General features: G+C 41.1%; 1 protein-coding gene across 1 annotated transcript in view; it reads left to right on the plus strand.

Annotated features, from left to right (window-relative positions):
* The first annotated feature begins 299 nt into the window (after window positions 1–299).
* Window positions 300–23,460, plus strand: part of WDR19 (WD repeat domain 19) — a 96,550-nt gene continuing 73,389 nt past the window's right edge. The window contains exons 1-9 of the mRNA XM_004703165.2: window positions 300–356; window positions 8,134–8,225; window positions 8,541–8,606; window positions 9,135–9,260; window positions 11,576–11,691; window positions 16,415–16,530; window positions 18,599–18,679; window positions 21,128–21,240; window positions 21,898–22,071. Coding sequence (XP_004703222.1) covers window positions 351–356; window positions 8,134–8,225; window positions 8,541–8,606; window positions 9,135–9,260; window positions 11,576–11,691; window positions 16,415–16,530; window positions 18,599–18,679; window positions 21,128–21,240; window positions 21,898–22,071 — 890 coding nt within the window. The 5' untranslated portion in view covers window positions 300–350. The remainder of the gene's footprint in view (window positions 357–8,133; window positions 8,226–8,540; window positions 8,607–9,134; window positions 9,261–11,575; window positions 11,692–16,414; window positions 16,531–18,598; window positions 18,680–21,127; window positions 21,241–21,897; window positions 22,072–23,460) is intronic.

Genomic DNA, 23,460 nt, shown 5'->3' on the forward strand with positions numbered 1-23,460 from the left:
GTCTAGCCATAGATCCCCCTCAGCTTCTCACACACAACGAACTGGAATGCACGCAGGCGCCGCTTCCACGCTCGTAGAGCCCGCCCTGGGTGGGCGAGTCTCTGAGGCTCACCCAATCAGAACTCAGCCTGGGAGCCGCCGTCTATCACGTAACTCTAGTCCCCGCCTCCCGCCCTCTGCGGAGAGCCTCACCCACTACCAGGCCTGGCAAGGCTCCGCCCTTCAGACGGCGCGTTCTGATTGGTGGATGCTCCTGCGGTCTCCTGGGTGACAGGAACGCGGTAGCCCTCTCTGTGGAGACCGAGCGCACTTGCGCACTCCCTGAGTCGCGCGGCCGCTCGAGCTTTGAGATGAAGGTAAATAACTTGAAAACCCCGGGAGGGATGGGGCAGGAAGTGGCGAGCCCTGGCCTTCCCTGCTGTCGGCCTAGCCTCGCTTTCAGGAGCGGGTCCGTGCCCTCCTCCGTTCTCCCGAGTGGGTGAGGAGTTGGGAGGCGAGCGGGGTGACTAGGAAGCGGAGGGCGGAGGTGAAGTTAAAGGAGAAAGACGCAAAGGAGAGGGAGGCCTCGTCTTTGGGGCCCGCGATCGGGATTGGAGCTGTGTGGGAAGAGGGAACTTCGGAAATGAGTTGACTGGCTCTGAAGGGACCCCCGAACTTCGCACGGAGGAAAGATCGGGTAGTGAATGCGTTTGGAGGGTCCCGGTGAAGTTGGCTCGATCGGGTGTCGAGAGCTGCCTCTCTTCTTGCAGCAAAACCTTTGCAAGCCGCGCAGCTGCTCGGCGCCTTAGTTCAAGACCTTGAACGAATGTTCTCAAATTGAATTGCCTGGGCTCATTTACAGATGCTCCGTTGGCGAGTGTACATAGTTCACCGCACATCTAGTTCTTTCTCACTTCCCTGCACCTGGTCCTCAGTCGGTACACACCGTTTCTAGCCTTGGACTTCTTCGAAGTCACTGGCTACAGCTCATTCCCTCTTCCCCTGTACCTTAGCCATGCCATCCTGCCAGGACCAGGCACAGGGAGGAAAAGGTCACGTGTGAAATTACTTGGATACACCCTAATGCTTTCTCATGGCTGTTAGTGTGGGGATTGGAACAGACAGACGTGGGTATTCACAACTCACAATTTTAAAGCACTGCTCAACTTTTGAAGTACTTCAAGTGGTGTATGATTGCTGTTTTATAGTTGGTATTCTGCAGCAAGAGGCAACAAAATTTAAATCCGTTCTTGACTGGTTGTGAAGCTGGTGCTTAGTCCCATGCACTAGATAGGGAGCATGGAGCCCTGGTGGTGCAGTGGGTTAAATGCTAGATTGTTAAATCCTGTGTGGGAGAAAATTGAGAATGAGGTGTGCATCCTCAAAGGTGTTTGTCTGACCTGTTAGGGTTTCTATAGTTGGTATCAGCTTCCCTAAAGAAAAATTATACATGCAGTTGAAGCCAGAGGTGCATTGGCAACAAAACTAATTAATGAAGCTCAAATTTCGGGGCAAAGGGGTCATATGTTTTTGTAAAATTTGCAAAAGAAATATTTTTTTATATGCTTCAATAGTGTCTCCATGCCACATAAAACCTGGGTATACTCATGATTATGCACATGTATAGGGACCCTTGGGGACATAGTGGTTATGCGTTGGGCTGCTAACCACAAGGTTAGCAATTCAAAACCACTAGCTGCTCCAGAGGAGAAAGAACTTTCTACTCCTGTAAAGAGTTACAGTCTTGGAAACCCACAGGGGCAGTTCTATTCTGTCCTGTAAGATCACTGAGTCAGGGTGCACTCGATGGCAGTGAGTTTGGTTTTGGTAGAGCTTTAACGATGACTTTCATTTTTAGCATATGAAATGTTCATTGATTAGTGTTTTTTTGTGTTGCTATTCAAAGTCAGATCTGTAGTCTAAACATCACATGCCTATGATAGAGACATCTTAATAAAATTGAGCTCTAAAATTTCTCACTGAGTTCTATGTTCCTCTTTAATATGACTGGCATCTCAAAGTAGAGTTGACTATAATGATGTGCATCAAGGCTTTATGGGAGTAAAGCCTTCAGGACTTTCATTTACTGATGGGGCATGACTCAAAATGAGAAGAAATAGCTCCTTTGATTAATAATCAACTTGGCATGTATGAAGTATTAATCTAGGAAAACTGGAAGTTGTTAAAAATGAAGTGGAACACATAAAGATTGGTAGTCTAGGTAGTAGCTGAAATTGACTGGTATTGGCCATTTTGGATCAGAAAATCATATGGCTTACTTTGCCAGGAATGACACAATCAAGAACAATGGCATTGCATTCATCATCAAAGAGGACATTTCAAGATCCATCTCTTGAAGTACAATGCTGTCTGTGGTAGGATAATAGCTCTCTACATTCAGGGAAATCCAATCAGTACAACATTACTCACATTTATGTACCAGTCACTCAAGCTAGTGATGCACTGCAGAAATTGAAGAATCTTACCAATGTCTTCGGTTGGAAATTGGTCAAACATATAGTCAAAATGCATTGATAATTATTGGTGATTAGAAGACAAAAATTGGAAATAGAGGAAAGAACAGTAGTTGGAAAATATGGTCTTGGTGATAGAAATGAAGGTGGATAGAACTTTTTAAGACCAGTAACTTACTGAGTGGAGACCCAAAGACCATCTGTAGAAAATTGGACATCCCCTTACAGAGGGGTCACAAGGAAGGGACGAGCCAATCAGGGTGCAGTATAACACCGATGAAACATACAACTTTCCTCTAGTTCTTTAATTTCCCCCCCTTTCCCTGCCCCCCCCCAACTGTCATAACCCCAATTATACCTTACAAATCTGGCTAGATCAGAGCATTTACACTGGTACAGATAAGAGCTTGCAACACAGGGAATCCAGGACAGTAAACCCCTCAGGACCAATAACGAGAGTAGTGATACCAGGAGGGTAAAGGGAAGGTGGGGAGGGAAAGGGGGAACCAATCACAATGATCGACATATAACCTTCCCCCTCCAGGGGGACAGACAACAGAAAAGTGGGTGAAGGAAGACAGCGGTCGGTGTAAGACATGAAAAAAATAATTTATAATTATCAAGGGATCATGAGAGTGGGAGAGAGGAGGAAATGAGCTGATACCAAGGGCTCAAGTAGCAAGAAAATATTTTGAAAATTATGATAGCAATGTATGTACAAATGTGCTTGACACAATGGATGGATGGATGGATGGATGGGTTCTGATAAGAGCTGTAAGAACCCCCAATAAAATAAAATTTTAAAAAGACCAGTGACGTCATCACAAATACCTTTTTTCAACAACAAAAAAGGCAACTATGCAAAGGCAACTATGCACATGGATTTCTCCAGATGGAATGCACAAAAATTAAATTGACTACACCTGTGGGAAGAGATAATGGGAAAACTCAATATCAGCAGTTAAAACCAGGCAAGGGGCTGTCTGTGAAACAAACCATCAATTGCTCATATGTCAGTTCAAATTGAAACTGAAGAGAATTAGAACAAGTGCTTGAGGGCCAAAATGTGACCTTGAGTATAACCCATCAGAGTACCATGAACATCTCAAGAACAGATTTCATGCATTGAACCCTAATGACAGAATGAGCTGTGTGGTGTGGCATCACGAACATCATACATGAAGAAAGCAAAGGGTCACTAAAAAGACAGGAAAGAAAATATCAAAGTGGATTCAGAAGAGACTCTGAAACGTGCTTTCAGTCATAGAGTAGCTAAGGCCAACAGAAGAAATGATGAAGTCAAACAGCTGAGGAGAACATTTCAAAAGGGTAGCTGGAAGATGAAGTATTATAATGAAATGTACAAAGATTTAGTTAGAAAACCAAAAATGAAGGACATGCTTAGCCTATCTTAAACTGAAAGAACTAAAGATCAAATTCAAATCTTTAGTTGCAATATTGAAAGATTCTATGGGCAAAATACGGAACGATGCAAACATTCAAAGAAGATAAAGAAGATGGAAAGAATACATAGTCACTGTACCAAAAGAACTACTTGATATTCAACCATTTTTTAAAGTTTTGGTTCATTTTATTGGGGGTTCTTACAGATCATTCAACTATTTCAAGAGGTATCATATTTGCAAGACCAATGGTACTGAAGGAAGATGTCCAAGCTGCACAGAAAGCATAAGTCAAAAACAAGATTCCAGGAATTGATGGAATACCGATTGAAATGATTCTATTGTGACTTGTGGCTACCATATTGGATACCAGAGTTCTAGATTGTCTAGTAAAAAGAGTGACTTTTTTTCCCCAGTTGACATCCTGTCCATCCAATAGTCCAATAGGCAAAACTAAACATTAAAGAAGTATAACCAGTGAATAAAAGAAAAAAATTTTCAAAGAAGTAAACAGTTGTGGTCTAGCTAATTCCAGCTCGTTGGTTCTCACGTGTTGCAGAGTAGAATGGCCCTCTGTAGTCTTCATGACCTTTCTGAAGCAGATTGCCAGGTCTCTCTTCTTCAGTGCCTCAGCCTGCTGACCTTTTTTGTAGTATTTAAGTGGCACTCTGTGTCCCATACCACTCTGCTTTTCTGCTGGGTTATATAAATCATTGTAATGACCACACACACAATTCTCATAACTATGCGGTTTATTGTGGATGTTAACAGGTTACAATTCAGCTAAGCCATTACAGTTATTCAGTTAGTACATGTTACAGAACTCTTTTAGGGCTTCTAATAAATGCCCAAAGGGCATGCTACTCTCCTGTAAGTCACAACCTGAAGGCACTCAGCCCCAGGTCCATGGGTCAGGAAACTCAGGTCTCCTAATTAAGTGCCCAGAGACACCTCACTCACAAACCAGCCTGCTGTCCAAAAGCACCCAGCCTGATTTGACTGTGGGCTTAGAAGTCCACCACGCTGGTTCATGCTCTGCTCCTGCTTCTGCCCACTCTTCTGGTGTCAAAGCGCTCTCCTGGGGCAAGGAGGCTCACTGGGCCAGGATCTTCAGGAGACATGCTCTACTTTTGGCTCCTGCTGGTAGTAAGATCCAACCCCTCTGCTTCTGGGATGGCTCACCTTACACCCAGCAGAATGGCAATCCCTCACAGCTATATCATGTAAACTATCAGTGTCTTCCCCTGCCTTGTAGCCAGATGGATTAAGGAAAAGTCATTTGAGCACACCAGCCTGTGTGATCTTGAGGTGTCGATGGGATCAGGTATCAGGCATCAAAGACCCAGAACAAAAGCTCATATCAATGTGAATGAGGGCGAGTGCAGAGAGGAGACCCAAAGCCCATCTGTAGACAATTGGACATCCCCTTACAGAAGGGTCACAAGAAAGACGAGCCAGTCGGGGTGCAGTGTAGCACCAATGAAACATACAACTTTCCTCTAGTTCTTTAATGCTTCCTCCCCTCCACTGTCATGACCCCAATTCTACCTTACAAATCCGGCTAGACCAGAGCATGTACACTGGTACAGATAAGCGCTCACAACACAGGGAATGCAGGACAGATACACCCCTCAGGACCAATAATGAGAGTAGCAATACCAAGAGGAGAAGGGGAAGGAAGGGAGGGGTGGGGAGAAAGGGTAACCGATCACAATGATCTACATTTAACTCCTAACCAGGAGGAAATGGACAACAGAAAAGTGGGTGAAGGGAGACAGTGGCCAATGTAAGACATGAAAAATAAAAATTTATAAATTATCAAGGGTTCATGACTGTGAGAAGGTTGGGGAGGGGAGAAAATGAGAAGCTGATATCAAGGGCTCAAGTAGAAAGTTTTTTGAAAATGATGATTGCAACATCTGCACAAATGTGCTTGACACTGCCTCAGAGAAAGATAAACTTAATGTATTTGCTTCAGGATTAAGATTTGTTTAACAAAACAGTTTTATGAAATCGAAAATTTTTTAAGTCTAGTTAACTGATGAAAGTTACATCTCACTGTTAAAAAGTCACATGATACTTAACTAAATTCAAGTTTATTTTAATCCTTTAAAAAAAAAGAAAAGAACCTCACTGCCGTTGACTTAATTTTAACACATAGTGACCCTATAAAACAGTGTAGAATTGCCCCTGTGGGTTTCTGAGACTCAATCTCTATAGGAGTAGAAAGCTTCATCTTTCTCCATAGGAGCAGCAGGTAGTTTTCAACTGGTAGTTTTGAACTGCTGACCTTGAAATTAGTGTAATGTGTAACCACTTTGCCAACAGGGCTGCTTATTTTAATCCTTAGCTTCTACGTATTATATTTTTGTAAATAAAATTGGCATTCAGAAACAGTCATAGTGAAAAATGTTAAGAAGTCTATAGCTTGAGAAAGTACAGGCTGATCTACAAAGAGGAAGACCCTCCCCAATGAGATGGATTAGCCCGGTGGCTGCTACAGGGGTTCAAATATAAGTTGTGAGAATAACACAGAACCAGGCATTGTGTGATTCTTTTTCACATAGCATCGCTGTGGGCCAGAACTGACTGGATGGCAAGTGTATTAGTCTGGGTACTTTGGAGAAACAAATCCACGGCGACTCACGTATAAGAGAGAGTTTTATGTAAAGAAAAGGTGCATCACGAAAACATCCCAACCCAATGCTGCCCAAGCCCACAAGTCCAACATTAACCCATACCCAACACCAGTCCACAAAGTCCACCTCACAAAACAGAGGCAATGATGCCGACTGCAGGAGGAAAGCTGAGTCCGTGAACGTGTAAGCATCTCAGCACTGGCAAGGGTCTCCACACGGCTGCTCCAGCACCCAGGGCTGCATCGGGATAGATCCATGAGGCTTCTCCTTGGGGATGTCTTGTAGGAAGTCAATCTTGCAAGCTGAAGCAGGGAACTGCTAAGGCAGCTGCACCCGATGCAACCATCACAAAACAAGAGACCCGAGAACTAGAAAGGCGAGGCTTCACCACCCATTTATCCCTCCGCCTTTCAACCAGCCCCACATGTGATTATCGGCCAGGCTGGCACAATTAACTAACTCAGCAAGAAACAACAGCAAATCTTGGTATCCATACTGTACCATCCAGATTGAATGCTTTGGTTAGGTTAGTTGCTTGATTAGTTGTTTTATTTGCTATATTGGTGATTTCTTTTGGATCAACTGTAACATCCCTAATCCTACTAGTTTCATGATGATGCTTGAACTTTATTTTCTAATAAACTCTTTTTAAAATAGTTTTATTGGCATATACTTCACTTAACATGCAATTTAATAAATTATGCTGAGTTATGCAATCAGCACAATTTCAGAGCATTTTCTTCTCATACTCCATGTTGTTAGCTCCTTATTTCCCCTCAAGCTCCTCTGCCACGCCCCCAGGTAATTATTAATCTAGTTACTGCCTCTGTAGGTTTACCTGTCCTGGATTTCCTATGCAGAAAAATCATACAGAACACCAACAAGAAGTAAACAACCCCAAACAATTTAATAATGACAAAAAGCAAAACAGAGAAAACCTGTAATCAAAATGAAAGCAGAAAATATTAAAAACTGAAACAACTTTAAAATGGACCAAAAAGTGAGATCAAAGAAGGTGTTACATTTAACCTAACTACATCTGCCATAATCAACTTACAATGCTCTGATAGCAAGGCTATTCATATCTTTGGACTGTGATCAGAGAGGATTAACCAGAGGCTTAATCCATGTGGGGACTCTGCAAAGGGATTTGGGGCTTCCACTCATCCAAAATCTTAAGCCAAGTGTTTATGATTTAAGTTCTGACACAGTCTCCTCCTTCAGATTTAGATTATTTACAATCCTTGGATCACACAGGCTGGTGTGCTTCTTCCATGTGGACTTAGTTGACACCTCACTTAGATGCCTACTTGTTTTTAGACAAGCCTTAAAGATCCTAGACACTATTCTTTCTGATATAGCCAAGCGCTGTCTGGTTTCTTCAGCACACTTTGGTATAGCACCAATATCTTCAGTGATCTCTTCATGAGGGTGAGTATCGAGTAGGGCCGTGTCATAAGAACTAATTGTTTTTAGACTGGCCTAGAGTTAAGTGCACGCTCAAACTCCATTCGTGTATGTATGGTTTATATATGTCCCTGCTTCACTTCAGAGACATCGTTATCATTTTATGATAGAGAACATCTATTTAATTGTGTATTTTTTTGAAAACCTAAAAATTGTGTTTTTCTTTTTTAGCGTGTTTTCTTACTACTAGAAAAGACATTGCTTGGCACACCAATACAGTTCACCTGGCAAAAAACATCAGGAAACTACCTTGCAGTAGCAGGGTAAGAAACCAATGAATGTTTTAAGTAGGTAATCCTGTCTCTTGGTGAATGTATGCCTATATGACTGCACCCTCTAATTCAGTGTAAGTTCTTGTGACATAGCTGTATGGTGGGGAAAAATATGTTCACCTCCGTTGGTATCACATCTCATAGAACCTTTCCTCTGATAAGTAGTTGTTAAACAATAACTAAATATACATGATGAAACTATCAAGGGTGAACAGTGAAAACGCTGGTTTTTGTACATAGTTATCAAGGTGTGTAATGAGAGAAAGTAACATTTTAATTAGATCTTTGGGTTGTGATTACTTTTAGAGCGGATCATATTGTGAAAATCTTTGATCGCCATGGTCAAAAAAGAAGTGAAATTAACTTACCTGGGTAAGTACAGAAGTAAATAAAAAATGTTTTCAAACTTTTGTTATATTTTTTAAAAATTAGTTTATTTTTAACAGTATCACCTACTTAATTCTGAATTCTTTTGTTTGTTCATAGTAGTTGAATTTTACTGACAAAGAATCTCCAGAAAAAGGGTTGCTATATACTCAGTTTTCAAACAACAGCTAGTTCTATCAACAATCGGAATGCTTCCTTCTTCCATAGTCTCCAAACCTTAAGAGTATTAAAGAAAACTAAGACCTCCAAACAAATTTTAACAGTTGGAAGAAGAATAAAATAATGGAAGGAACTCCATGCTGTTGTACAGGCACATTCTCACATTTAAAAAGTTTTTAACTTATTCAAATATAGATCCCCACCCCCCGAAAAAAAAAGATTTGGCAGTAAAAATATTTTTCAAAATAGATTTAATGGTCTTATTGTTGACAAAAATTACAAATGTGTTAGTATGTTTCTTTTCTCTACTTAAAAAAAAAGTATAGTAACGTTTTGCTCTCTTTTTTTGGAAAGTAACTGTGTTGCTATGGATTGGGATAAAGATGGAGACATCCTAGCAGTGATTGCTGAGCAGTCTAGTGGCATCTATCTATGGGATGCCAACACAAATAAGGCCAGCCAGCTAGACAGCGGCATGAGGTAAGGATAACTTATTTTAGATTTTGGAAACCTTTACATATATCCACGATGAGTTGCAGAGTTCATGCTAACTACTTAGTACATTCTTTTATAAGACATATAAATGAGCAGTTTTCTTATGCTATTTCTTTTATTCTTCTACATGATTGTTCTACTAAAACTAGTTAATTAACTAGATTTAAAATGTTACAATTGTGAAATACAGAGACCAAACTCGCTGCCCACTAAGTCGATTCCCACTTATCAGGTACCCTATGGGGCAGAGTAGAACTGCCCCCGTGGGTTTCTGAGATTTTAAATCTTTAAGCCTCATCCTTTTCCTAAGGAGCAGCTTTGAACTTCTGACCTTGTGGCTAGCAGCCCACCTTGTAAGCTGTTATACTAGCAGAGGTTCGTAGATGCTCTCTACTCCCATAAAGACTTAAATTATAGTGACAGCACAGCACTGATGAAGTTCTGCCCTGCCCTAAGGATCACTATGAGACAGTATGGACTCTCTGGCAGAGTTTTGCTTTTTTTTTTTTAAGTGAAATGTAATTTATAAAATTAAAAATTGTTTTTAGTGGCACAACTAAAAAAGTCCAAAAATATATGTGGGAAATACTAGCGGTGGGTTGCCTGGATCCAAGCTTGGTCCGTAACATTCTCCCTGGTCAGAGATCTGAGCTGTACCTTTCTTGACTGCTGCATCTAATTGAACAAAGACACAGACATTTACCATTTATTCTTAGTTGAAGAAACCTGATATATTCATTTCCCTTGCTTACCAAAATTAACTTTTAATTACAAAAATTTCTTATATTTGCTTTTAGTTACAACTCCTTCATATATTTTATATTAATCTTTCTTTTCAAGTATCATCATGGTTTTAAGGCCTTTGGCAAATGTGTTTCAATTAAATATGTCCTTTTTAATACTCCTATTCTGCTCTAACTTGGCTGGAGGGTGCCCCTGTCAGCATATTCTTTTGCCCTTTGTTCACTGACCTCGGGATTCTTGACTGCAGCCCTGCTTTGTGAAAAGCACGGCCTATCAGTGGTTCTCCAAGTTTCACTGCATCAGAGTTACCTAGAACACTTACTAAAACAGATCGTTGGAACTCACACCGACAGTTTCCCATTCTTGTAGGGCTGGGGGGCTTAAAAAGTTGGCCTTCCTAACAAGTTCACAGGTGATGCTGATGTTGCTGATCGTGGAATCACATTTTGAGATCCCAGGTTCAAATGCGTTTCTTTCTCCCCAGTATGTGGAATGAGCTGCACACCAAGGAATTCCTTTGGTAGGAAACCACCCAAAAGCTCAAACTCTGAGTCCGGGAATGCCCACAAAACTTGATGGTGACAAATGTGCCTTCCACCTACTTTGGGGCTACTTCAAATAGTGGAGTGGCCGGGAAAAATGGCTCTTTGAAGGTCATCGATTCCCAAATTACATCTATCATTCAGTATCTCACTTAGTGGACCCTACTTGTTTTGTTTTCTTTTTAAGAGCATGAGGTTTCTGGGGGACAGACAACCGAAAAGTGGGTGAAGGGAGAAGTCGGACAGGGCAAGATATGACAAAATACCCATTTATAAACTATCAAGGGCTCATGTGGGAGGGGGGAGCGGGGAGGGAGGGGAAAAATGAGGACCTAATGTCGGGGGTTTAAATGGAGAGAAAATGTTTTGAGAAATGATGTACAAATACGCTTTACACAATTGATGTGTGTATGGATTGGGATAACAGTTGTATGAGCCCCTCATAAAATGTTTAAAAAAAAAAAAAAAGAGCATGAGGTTTCATCACCATTAAGATTTTAACCAAATTGAGAACTGCAATGGTCGTTAGCAGGCAAATTATATGGCCAGAGGAATTCTGATTTGGTACACGTGGTTAACACACCTGGCTACTCACTGAAAGGTTGAACATTGGAGCCCACCCAGTGAGCCCTTGGGAGAAAGGCCTGAAGACCTACTTCTGGGAAACCAGCCCCTGCTCCTCCTCTGGCGTGCAGATCTACTGACCCTCGTGGGGTGGTCATCAGTTGAAGCCGACTCGATGGGAACTCGTTTTATATATCATGGGCCGTCTCATGAATTGGAAGATCCTTCGTGTTGGCATTCAAGTTTATACTGACTACTGATTAGTATTTTAAGTCTGGCTGACCATCATGTAGCCTTTCCAAAATGCCTTTAGCACTTGGTCTTTGTCCTAAAGCATAAAGTGGTCATTATGTTCTTTGACTTCTAAGATGTGAAAATTACTCCCAACGGACTATTTTAAAGGAGGTTACAATTGTGAATTGTGTAGTCATTTATCTCTTCATGTTGCAGGGATCAAATGTCTTTCCTCCTTTGGTCAAAAGTCGGAAGTGTTCTGGCTGTTGGAACCGTTAAAGGAAACTTGCTTATTTATAATCGACAGACGTCTCGAAAGATACCTGTTCTTGGTGAGTTGTAGCTGGGAGCATTGCTAAAGAAGCTTTATGCAAATGTCCTTTCTACTGCCTCAGCTTTCCCTCATTTTGCACAGAAAATTTTATACTATGGCCACCTTCCCAGCCCAGTCTTACATCTGGCTAAGCAAGCAGGTCCCTCTTACTGCTAACCAAGACTTTTCCTGGGTACATACAATAGGTTGCTTTAAGGTTAGCCTTTTAGCATCCGTATATTAATGGCACGTGGTCCATCTTTTCTTTCCTTGCCATCTCCTACCCCTAGACAAAGCATAGCCCATGCGAAGTCAGCACATTAGAGTGTGCACTCAAACGTTCAGTGACTGTGGGGACAGAGTCAGTCTAGATTCCTAGACTTCTCACTCTCAACACCGATTTAACCCAGATGTGGAGTATGAGTTATATTTCCCCCAGGGTAAACAGGCTGACCGTGATCGAGTCCTCCTTTGACCTTGCTTCCATCTGTTCACTCTCTGAACCTCTGGTCATTTAGCATCCGCACACCCAATAACCAGAAGACACAGTAATGATTCTAGTAATTATTGTAACATGCTGGTGAATGATCGAGCTAGGGGATTTTATGACATTCAGGTAGCCAACAAAAGCATAACTCACTGCTTACAAAGGGTTGAACTCCAGAGATACTGGCACCCCAGACTACTTGGAAATGTGCCTTTCCATTAAGAACATGTAAAAATTTCATTTATCTGTTGGACTTCAGTAGGCATTTTCTCTTTTCTCATCTGTGGGCATATCCCATCAGCTCCCGCATGTTAGCTACAGGTGAGTCAATTCTGACTCATAGGAGCTAGTCATCAGGCTTGCTGTCTGAGGTGCCTGTGGGTTGATTTGAATAGCCAAACTTTTGGCTATTAGCCAAAGTGCTTAACCATTTGAAGCACCCAGGGATTCCTTGTCATATACCCACCCACTACGCATAGTGACTCTCTATAGTTTATGCGACTGTGAGTCTTTGAGAGCAGACAGCCTAATGTGCCTCCTTTGAGGTTAGCAGCCCAACCCCTAAGCTGTAGCATCAGCAGGGCTCCTTATTGTCATACCAAAAGACGTCCACAAAATTTTCCTTATTTTTCAATTCCGTTTTTCCCATGAACTTTTTGAAGCCTTCCTGTTTTTAAAGTGAATATTGATTCGGTTCAAATCCGTCCTTACTGAGTAAAACATCTGAAAATTCAGGTTAATTACATTATCTAAGATCTTTTAGCTTAAGCTATAGCTGCCTCTCTCAGAGTTGGCTGTGATTGGTGGTTCACCTTTTTGCCTTTCAATTTCCTCACACCAAACCAGGGCAATTCCCATAGCAGCCACATGGTAGCATGTTCTGCTAGCACTTGACAGTCATTTCACATCTGTTTTATGTCGTACTGATTTGTTTCCTTGAACTAGGCCACAGACAGACTCTTCTTGCTTTGCAGTGTAGATATCCATGAATTTCAGTTACTGCTATTTAATCAAATAACACTAGTTCCCCAACCACAGGATCCATTTTTCATTAACAGCTTATTAACAGTGAGGTGAATAATTATTAGAGGAGTTAATATAGTAAAATACCCAGAAGAGTCAAAGTAAGCATATGATATTTTATGAATTATGTTAACACTAATAGTATCATCACTTACATTAAAACTAATCTGAGTTCAGGTCACTAGAAACAAAGGGGCCTTGAAGTACACACGAGGAAGGGGAACCAAAAGATTTTTCTTCTCCTTTTTGAATCTAGAGAATACTTTGCTTGGGCGTCTTTATGTTCTCTTTTCCACTTCCCAAAGGAACCCTTAGGAGCTCTGGTGGTATAGTGGTTACACACTGGGCCGCAACACACAAGGTTGGCAGTTCGAAACCACCAATCACTTGGTAGGAGAAAGATGGGGCTTTCTACTCTCCTCAACATTCTTATAAACTCACAGAGGCAGTTCTGCCCTACAGCATTGACTCAGTGGCAGTGAGTAAAGAGCACTGGTGGCATAGTGGTTATGCGTTGGGCTGCTAACCACAAGGTCAGCAGTTTGAAACCACACATGACTCCAAGGGAGAAAGACGGGGCTTTCTACTCCTGTAAAGATTGACAGTATAAGAAACACACAGGGGCAGCTCTTTTCTATCCAACAGGGTGAGTTGGTATAGACTCAATGGCAGTGACAAAGGGAAAAATAGCCTATCTTTTCAGGCACTCACCTCTGATGTATCACGATCTAGCCTCAGCAAACTCTCTTCTGTCTCCAGCCTCTTTTCTGGATACTCCCTTCACTTGTCGCTCAGGTTTGCTGATTTGAAATAACACCTATACCTGACCACTAGCAAATACATCTCTCTAGTCCAGACCTCTCTTCCACATTCAAGGCTCATACACTGAACTGTTTACTCACCATCTTCGTTCAGATGCCTAGGAGATATTGCACGTCTAAATAGCCAACACTCGCTTCACCCAGAGCCTTCCCTCTCTCTGTCCTTCTTAATCTTCAGGCCAAACTTAGAATCATATTTGACTCTTCTCTCTCGATACACTCTAGATCTAAGTTGTCAGAAAATCTTGTAAGCTCCACCATCCTCAGTCTCCACAATCCAGCCTCTTCTCACCACCTCTGCTGCTACCACCAGGGCAAATGGGCCTCAAGCTTCCCCCATCTGACTCCTGGAATTTCGTTGCCAACTTTTCATTGGCTCTTGTGTTAGTCCTGGTACTTCAGAGAAACAAATCCACAGAAACTCATGTATAAGAGAGAGTTTTATGTAAAGATTAAGTGCGCATCAAGAAGATATCCCAACCCAGTGCTGCCCAAGCCCACAAGCCCAACATTAACCCATTAACCCATATGTCCAACACCAATCCACAAAGTCCTCCTCCATCTCACAAAACAGACACAACAAAACAAACACAACAATGCCGACTGCAGGAGGAAAGCCAAGTCAGTGAATGTGTAAACAACTCAGTGCTGGCAGGGGTCTCCACACGGGTGCTCCAGCACCCAGGGCTGCATCAGAGTAGCTCCATGTGGCTTCTCCTTGGCAATGTTCTCCAGGAAGTGATCCTTGCCAGCTGAAGCAGGGAACTGCTAAGGCAGCTGCACCCTAGCGCAACCATCACAAAGCAAGAGACCAGAAAACTAAAAAGGCGAGCCTCACCGAGCCATTTATCCCTCCGCCCTTCGATTAATCCCACATGTGTTTATTGGCCAGGTTGGCACAATAAACTAACTACCTCAGCTCTCAAGCTCACACAGGAAGGAAGACAGGAACCACCCAGGCTTCCACTTGTTGGGAAACCTCTGCCGGGCCACTCCCCAGATCCACCCCCACATCTTGTGTCCCAGCCAGGCTCCCAGATACCAAAGTCTTTTCAAGTCCAGGGGCCCTGCCTCCTCCCCAGCTTCCTCATCTCCGTGTAGGGGAAGGACAAGCAAAGTGTTTGAGGGGAGGAGATGGGACAGGACACACAGCATGGGAACAAGTGGGAAGAGAGAGAATAAAATATTTTCCTCTCCCCCCACCAAAAAAAAAAATTTTTTTCCTCTCTGGACAAAAAAATAAAAGCTTACAGCATTGGTAACCCTTGCAGAATTTCTGCTTTGTCCTATAGGGTCATTATGAGTCAGAATTGACTTGATGGCAGTACGTTTTATGGACTATTATTAAAAACTATTACATGACTTTAGTTATACATGAGTAGTCAAAACTATGAATATCAAATCTACTCATGTCAAGAGTCTACCATAGCACAGAGGTACAAAGGTTTGAGATTTACTTCCTATAGGACATCGTTGTTACAGGGTTTGGTTATATGCTGAACAAACAAAACTTTATCCACAAGTGGATATCTTCTTTTTTTTTAATGTTAGGTCTTGTGCTCCTAGGTACACAACAGTTTTAAAGCAGTATTGCCCTTGTACATCGTTATCTGGATTGACAATTTGATTTACAAATGAACTGTTTTCAATAAGGTTGCTCGAACGCCGATGGCTTTGTAGACATCTTAAATTCCTTGTCTATTTAATTCCATGGTGTATTACCCAAACGTTTGGCTTGACAGCACAGATTTTTTTATCACTTTATTGGGAGCTCTTACAGATATTATAACAACCCACAATTCACTTAGATCAAGCATAATTGTACAATGTCTGCCGCCATCAGTTTCAAAACATTTTCTTCTGGAACTCTTTGATATCAGCTCCCCTTCTTTCCCCACCCTCCCACACCCTAACCCCAGGAATTCTTATTATTATATATTATTATTTGCCATATCTTATACCATCCAGTGTATCCATTCACCTACAATTCTGTTATTCATTCCCTCCAGTGGGGTTATATAGACCACATTGCTATCAATTCCCCCTCTCCCAATTCTTCCATACCCTGAAGGAGTCATTACTCCCATTACTGTTTCTGAAAGGTTTATTTTGGATTTCATGCATCGAATGATCTTAATTATACAAATGAACATACGGATGTCTAACAAAATTAATGAGGTAAAACCAAGACCATAATAGTAAGGGGAGGAAATATGAAAAAACTAGAGGATAGTTATGTGTTTCATCAGTGCTATACTGCTCCCTGGATATATCATCCCTTCCATGTGGCCCTTCCATGAGGGACTGTCCAATTAGCTTGGAGGGAACAGCACAGATCTTTTCTTATATGTTTTTGTTTTTATTTTTTGAGAAACCCATGTGTCTGTAAGCAAGACATCTCTTTTTTTCAGGAAAACATACTCAGAGAATCACATGTGGATGTTGGAATGCAGAAAATCTACTGGCATTAGGTGGCGAGGATAAAATGATCACAGTTAGTAACCAGGAAGGTGACACAATAAGACAGGTAATCTGCTAGCTCCCCTGGTTCTGATGTACTCAAACGGACTTCCCCATCCAATAAAGACTCTGCCGATCAAACTAACTATAAAATTTAAAATAGCCCAGAGGCAGATGCATAATCACTTCATACTCTAAACATTGAAAACTTGCTTTATTTGTGAAAGCATTTGTCTTTAATATGAACATTTTCTCCTAATATTCTGTCTTGTACATTTCTGTTTGTCTAGTATGCATGGGTTATCAGTTCCGTGTGGTTGTCAAACAGTGGACTTGTGAAACAACTTTAATATGCTTATTTTTAAGACTAATGTTAATTGATGCTAGGCTCTGGACTCAGTCAAGTCTGCCTGATTTTAAAGATTAGCCAATCTGTTACCTTGCTTCCAAAGTAATCCTTATATTTAATTTTTAGCATTAAATTTTACTACTGCTGAGATTTCCTAGGATTGATTATATCTTCACATTCTCGCTTCTTAAGGGAATTTGTGTTGCCAGTAGCTATGTGATTTCATCGCTGCAAAACATGTCACTATGATCCAGTATCACTAGAGCAAGATTAGTTAACACAGTTTGACTGCTTGCTAAGTGTGTGGCTCTATGCAATGTACCATATAAGACGATGAAATGTAGCAGTTATTTGTTGCTGCATAAGAAATTACCCCAACATTTAGAATGTTTGTTCCCAGTGTTTGTTAGCGAGGGAACCAGACCCAAGTGGCTCTGCCTCATGGTCTCTCACAAGGCTACAAACATGCTGGTTCGCTGCAGTCTCAACTGGAGACTTGACTGGGGACAATCTGCTTCCAGGCCGACACACATGGCTGGTAACAGGATTCTCTTCCATACCCATTGCTGAGCCCAGGGCATCAGCTGGTCACTGGCTATGAACCTGACTATATGACAGTTCCTTATTACACAGATCTGTCTGATTCAGGCTTAATTTGTAATTTAATCTCAACATCACTTTTGGCATATTCCCTTACTTAATAGTTACTAGGTCAGTGCATATACAAGGGAGCAGGGGAGAGATTAACATAGGGAATCCCCAGTAAGTAGTGATCACTGGGGACCATTGTAGAAATGTCTACTATAGGCACTTATTCTCAGGAAGGTAAAACTCATCATTATAAAACAAAATATATGATTGTCAAATTTTATGATATAGCTTTCAGGTCTTCTAGTTGGGGAGATCAATTGGATTAAATCTCCAAGAGGTGAAGCTGACTCTAATTAGGCAAGGTATGTAAGGTGACCAGACGTCCCGCTTTTGGCGGGATAGTCCCGATTTTTAACAATTTTTCCCACATCCCGCGGCGTTTTAAAAAGCCCCGATTTTTTGAAAGAATGCACGACAAACTAGGGTCTACGGTTTTCAGCTGCCATGTGGCTATTTCGCCAGGATCAGAGTTTTATCAATGGTGTCCCGCTTTTGTCCCGCTTTACCAATGTTAAAATCTGGTCACCTTAGGTATAGGTTAACCTTTAATAGAGACCCAACATTATAGGAGTTGTAAGGAGCCCTGGTAGTGCAGTGATTATGCGTTGGACTGTGATCTGCATGTCCAGCAGTTCGAAACCACCAGCAGCTCCTCAGGAAAAAGCCTGGGTTTTCTACTCCTATCAACAGTTAGTTTTGGAAACCCACCGAGGGGTTGCTAGGAGTCAACAGTGACTCAACAATAGGAAGTTCTTGAATAGAATAACTCTTTCATATTGAATGTTGTTTGGCCCATTGTCAAAGATCAGTCAGTTGTCTGTAGAGGGATGAATTTACTTCTGCATCTTCTATTCTGTCCCATTGCTCTACGTACCTACCATGGTAACAGAACCAGGCTGCTCTGACTACTGAGGCGATGTAACAGGTTTAGAGGTTGGGTAGTAAGAGGCTTCCTATTTTGTTGTTCTTAAGTTCTTCGTTTATCCTGATTCTCTTCTCTCTCTTGGTCAAGTTAGTAATAGTTTCTCCATTTCTCTGTAGAATGGAGCTGGGATCGGGGTCAGATTGATTTGTATTTGTCAGTTGCTTTGAGTAGTACTGACGTTTTCTGTGGTAATTGTTTTAACCCCTGCAGAAACAGGTGAGGGCAGAGCCCAGCAACTTGCAGTTTTCCCTGATGAGGACTGATGAACGACCTGCCGCGTCTGAAAGCACAGTAAGAATTCTCCATTAAGACAGTTAGATTATTGGGGTTATTTGGATTGTTTTCTAGGATGGCTCAGAAGCTATAGTGATAATTAAGTTATGATCTGTCACTTACTAACTCCGTGCCTAGCCCAGTCTTTCGGGTCCACAAGTTGTTTTTGCTGTTGCTAACAGCAAGCCTGTTGCAATTGGCATTGCTCTTCTCATTCCTATGGTAGCAAACAAAAACAGTGGGAGTATAGAAGTTTGGATCTGTAGATGATCTCTTATTTTCACTTGATCAGATGTGTCCAACCGAGCTCCCAAGTTTTTTCTGCCTTTAATATTTAGATTCACTTTTAATACTTGGATGCCTTTCCCCCCACTGTATTTTTCCATGTTGAAGTCCATATAAATTTCACAATCAACATAAATTAATGAAATAACTTTGTTTTGTAAAAAGCTTTCATTAAATGATAGTATCCTATAATCAATAGCATTTTCAAATCAAGAAATATATACAAGTGGTTTGTTTTTTTTAAAACATCCTTCACTCTTAATACGCCCACATAAGTCATACTCCTTTTCTCCAGCACAATCACGTCTTCCACTGAGCATTACCCTTGTACTGAATTGTGTCCCTGGCTAGTGTAAACAGTTAACACACAAAGCTACTAACCAAAAGGAAGGAAGTTCCAGTCCACTCAGCGGCACTTTAGAAGAAAGGGCTGATGGTATATTTCTGGGGGGAAAATCAGCCATTAAGAACCTTATGGAGCCCTCTTGATACATCTGCATTGCCATTGAGTGGGAGTCGACTTTGTGGCAACTGGAAAGGAAAGGAAATGTTGACTTGTGTGAGTGCCAGAGGGACACTAGGTTAGTCACACTGACAAGTAATGTGCAAGTGGCCTTTGAAAACAGTGATGCTAGAAAAAGCCCCATTAGATCAGCTATGGAGTATAGCCATACAATCTCAGATGGCTCTAAAATAAAATGCCTCTTTGACTGGAAGAACCAGACCCCGCATGACCTGAGTTCAGTTGCAGCAAACCTATGTTAGATTTACATTTCTACACGACACAGCACGCTAACAAAAGCTGAAAAGAATGTATAAGAGCAGTTCCACAGAAGTATCTTCGTATTTTCCAAAAGCTATCTTGGAGATGTCGCGTGCCCTCCAGTAAATTCTGACTCACAGTGGCCCTTTGGGACAGAGTAGAGCAGCTTCACAGGGTTTCCCTAAGCTGGAATTTGTATAAGACCACATCTTTAGTCTCCCATGCAGAAGCTGGTGGGTTTGAATCAGCAGCCTTTCTGATAGCAGCCGAGAGCATAATCATTGTGCTACTAGGACTCCTTCAAGGACCCTTACTGGAACATGTTTGTAATCAGCATCTGCTGACTGCCACCTAGTTGTCTTATTAATTACAGCGTTTCTTTAGCTATACTGTACTTAGTAATCACACCCCTTACTTACTATCTAATATTTCACACTTATAATAGTGAAAATGTATTCTCCAGCTATCTTGGGCATTAACACCATACATCTGGCAGTAATGAACGTCGAGGTGTGAGCCGAGAGTATAACTGGCTGTGATGGTTAAGATTATGTCTCAGCTTGGCTGGGCCGATTCCCAGTGGCTTGGCTGCTGTGTAATGATGTAGTCATCTTTCATTTTGTAATCTGATGTGATCTCCCTTTTTTTTTAACATAACAACTTTGTCTCATAACGACCCGTCAATAATTGAGGGGTGGGTGTATATCACGTTTAACACTAGGTTTACAGGACGGTCATTTTGATGCATTTCGACTTCCTCAATGCAACGTACGGAAACCATTTGCACTTAACTCCTACCATGTATGCTGGCAGTTATCTATTTAACGAGACAAACATCAGTCCAAATTAATTTTCTTCTAAGGCTTCTAATTTCGAAATTCTCTGTGATATACTTATCTCTGTGGAAGTGCGTCAATTTGATGCGAATGTAAATTGAATATTAATCCCAGTAAACAGGTTTTATTCATGGAAGCATTACTAATAAATATAAACATAATCAGAAAGTTCTTAGGAAGTAAATCTCAAATGTAAGACAAACAATGCAGCAGAGCGTCATACTGACCGACCCAAGTGACCCTTAAGATTCATCGACCCCAATATCTCAAATGTTGTATGATGTTTAATGTTATAAAATGTATGTAAATGTATAGTAGCACGTGGTTTCATTTTTAATGTAGTAGTGTATCATTATGTTGTTTTTAAATAAAATTGTTTTCTAAAGAAGATGTGTGGTTTTGTTCATGTGTCAATTTGACACGTGACCTTAGAGATAGGAATGTAAGAAATGTCCATAGATTTAGTGTTAAACTTAGCTTACTATTTCCAAAAATTAGGTTCAGCTGTTTGGGATTTTGTTATTGGTCTTTTCATTAAGTGCTGAATAATTTATTCTGATTTCTCTTCACCTTCTCTGGCAGATAAGTGTGGTGGTTGGCAAGAAAATGCTATTTCTTTTTAATCTGAATGACCCAGATGACCCAGTTAGTTTAGAATTTCAGCAGGGCTATGGCACCATTGTCTGCTATACTTGGTATGTACAAAAAAAGAACATCAGCTGGGAGGGTGGAGGAAGAGTGGGTTGGAAAGGGGGAACCGATTACAAGGATCTACATATAACCTCCTCCCTGCGGGACAGACAACAGAAAAGTAGGTGAAGGGAGACGTCGGACAGTGCAAGATATGACAAAATAATAATTTTTAAATTATCAAGGGTTCATGAGGGAAGGGGGAGCGGGGAGGGAGGGGAAAAATGAGGAGCTGATGCCAGGGGATTGGGTGGAGAGTGAATGTTTTGAGAATGATGAGGGCAATGAATGTACAAATGTGCTTTACACAATTGATGTATGTATGGATTGTGATAAGAGTCGTATGAGCCCCTAATAAAATGATTTTAAAAAATCATCAAAAAAGATATCCATACTACCAATATATATGTAGACGTGTGTTTGTGTGTGTGTGGTTGTAAAATATGTGTGTGTGATTTTTTTCCTGCAACATTCTATATATAACATTTTCCAGATTACAGTCTGTACCTTAGTATGTTACACTCCTTAGAATATTGTCTGTCAAAACATTAAGCCCTTAGTAAATCATATTCTGTAATTCATTCATTTAATATACTAATTTACAATAGTGTCATTTACAGTTAATCTTCCTTTGTATTATATTGTTGCCTTTGTTGCTACAGGTATGGTGATGGCTACATCATGATTGGTTTTTCACGCGGAACTCTTTTGGTGATTTCTACTCATACCCAAGAGATTGGCAAAGAAGTATTTCAGACTAGTGATCATAAAGATAACCTAACCAGTATTGCAGTATCACAGACCCTTAACAAAGCTGCAACGTGTGGAGATAATTGGTGAGTTATAGTCAGATATTCATGGGATATCTGACCCAACAGAATGCTCAAATATTATAATATCACTTATCTGTCAGTTTGTCAGACTGTGGTGGCTTGTGTGCTGCTGTGATGCTGGAAGCTATGTCACTGCTATTTCAAATGCCAGCAGGGTCTCCCAAAGTGAACAAGTTTCAGCAGAACTTCTAGACTAAGGACAGACTACAAAGAAGGAGTCTACTGTCCACTTCAGAGGAATTAGCCACTGAACACCATATGCATAGCTTTGAGAAATTGCCACATGCTAAAGGCCTAATGAGTCGAATCAGAACATGATCAGAGATGGTGAGATGAGCCCCTCAGATCCAAAGGCACTCAGCATTTAACGAGGAAGAGCTGCTTTCTTTCTCAAAGTGGAGGGGTCTTAATGAGGTGACTGGAGTAAAGCCTGTGAGAGGAAAGCCTTTATTTTCTGACAGGGAACTACTCAAAACAAGAAGAAACAGCTGCAAAAATAGACTTATAACTTGAACTTTGAATGCCAAGGTATGAATCTAGGAAAATGAGAAGTTGTCAAAAATGAAATGAATGCCTAAAGATTGATATCCTAGGCACTAGTGAGCTGAAATGAACTAGTATTGGCCATTTTGAATCAGAAAATCTCCTATGGTTTACTCTGTTGGGAATGATATTCAAGAGACGTGATGTTGCATTCATCATCAAAAAAGAACATTTCAAGATCTTTCATCAAGTACAATACTTTCTGTGACTGGATTACATTTATCTTCATTCAAGGAAATCCAACCAATACAAATTTTATTCAAACTTATGCAATAACCAATAAAACGAGTGATGCTGAAATTGAAGAACCTACCAATGTTTTCTGTCTAAAATTGACTGACTATGCAATCAAGAGGCATTCACCATTGCTGTCTATTGTAATGCAAAGTTGGAAGCAAGAAGGGACAGTAGTTGTGAAATACGGTCTGGTGATAGAAAATGAAGTTGTAGCTCGCATGTCGAATTTTACAACATCAATGACTTGTTCATAGCAAATACCTCTTCTCAAAAACACAGATTTCTCTACATGGAATCAAGTTGGCTACACTCGTGGAAAGAGAAGGTGGAGAAGCTCAATTTCAGCAGGTAAAACAAGGCCAGGGATCACTGTAGAACAGATCATCAATTGCTCACATGTAAGTTCAGGTAAAGCTGAAGAAAATGAAAACAACCCCACAAAAGCCGAAACACAACTTTGTCTATCCCCCCCGAATTTCAAGAACATCTCAGCAACTGCATCGACCACGAATGACAGAAGACCCATGCGCTGTGGGATGATATCAAGAACATCTTACATGAAGAAAGAAAAAGGTCGTAAAAAAGAAAGAAAAGATCAGCCTTGGTGTCAGA

The sequence above is a fragment of the Echinops telfairi genome, unplaced genomic scaffold, assembly GCF_000313985.2.
Source record: "Echinops telfairi isolate 266 unplaced genomic scaffold, ASM31398v2 ScPeMD7_7468;HRSCAF=8506_0, whole genome shotgun sequence".
In the NCBI taxonomy this organism is placed as follows: Eukaryota; Metazoa; Chordata; class Mammalia; order Afrosoricida; family Tenrecidae; genus Echinops; species Echinops telfairi.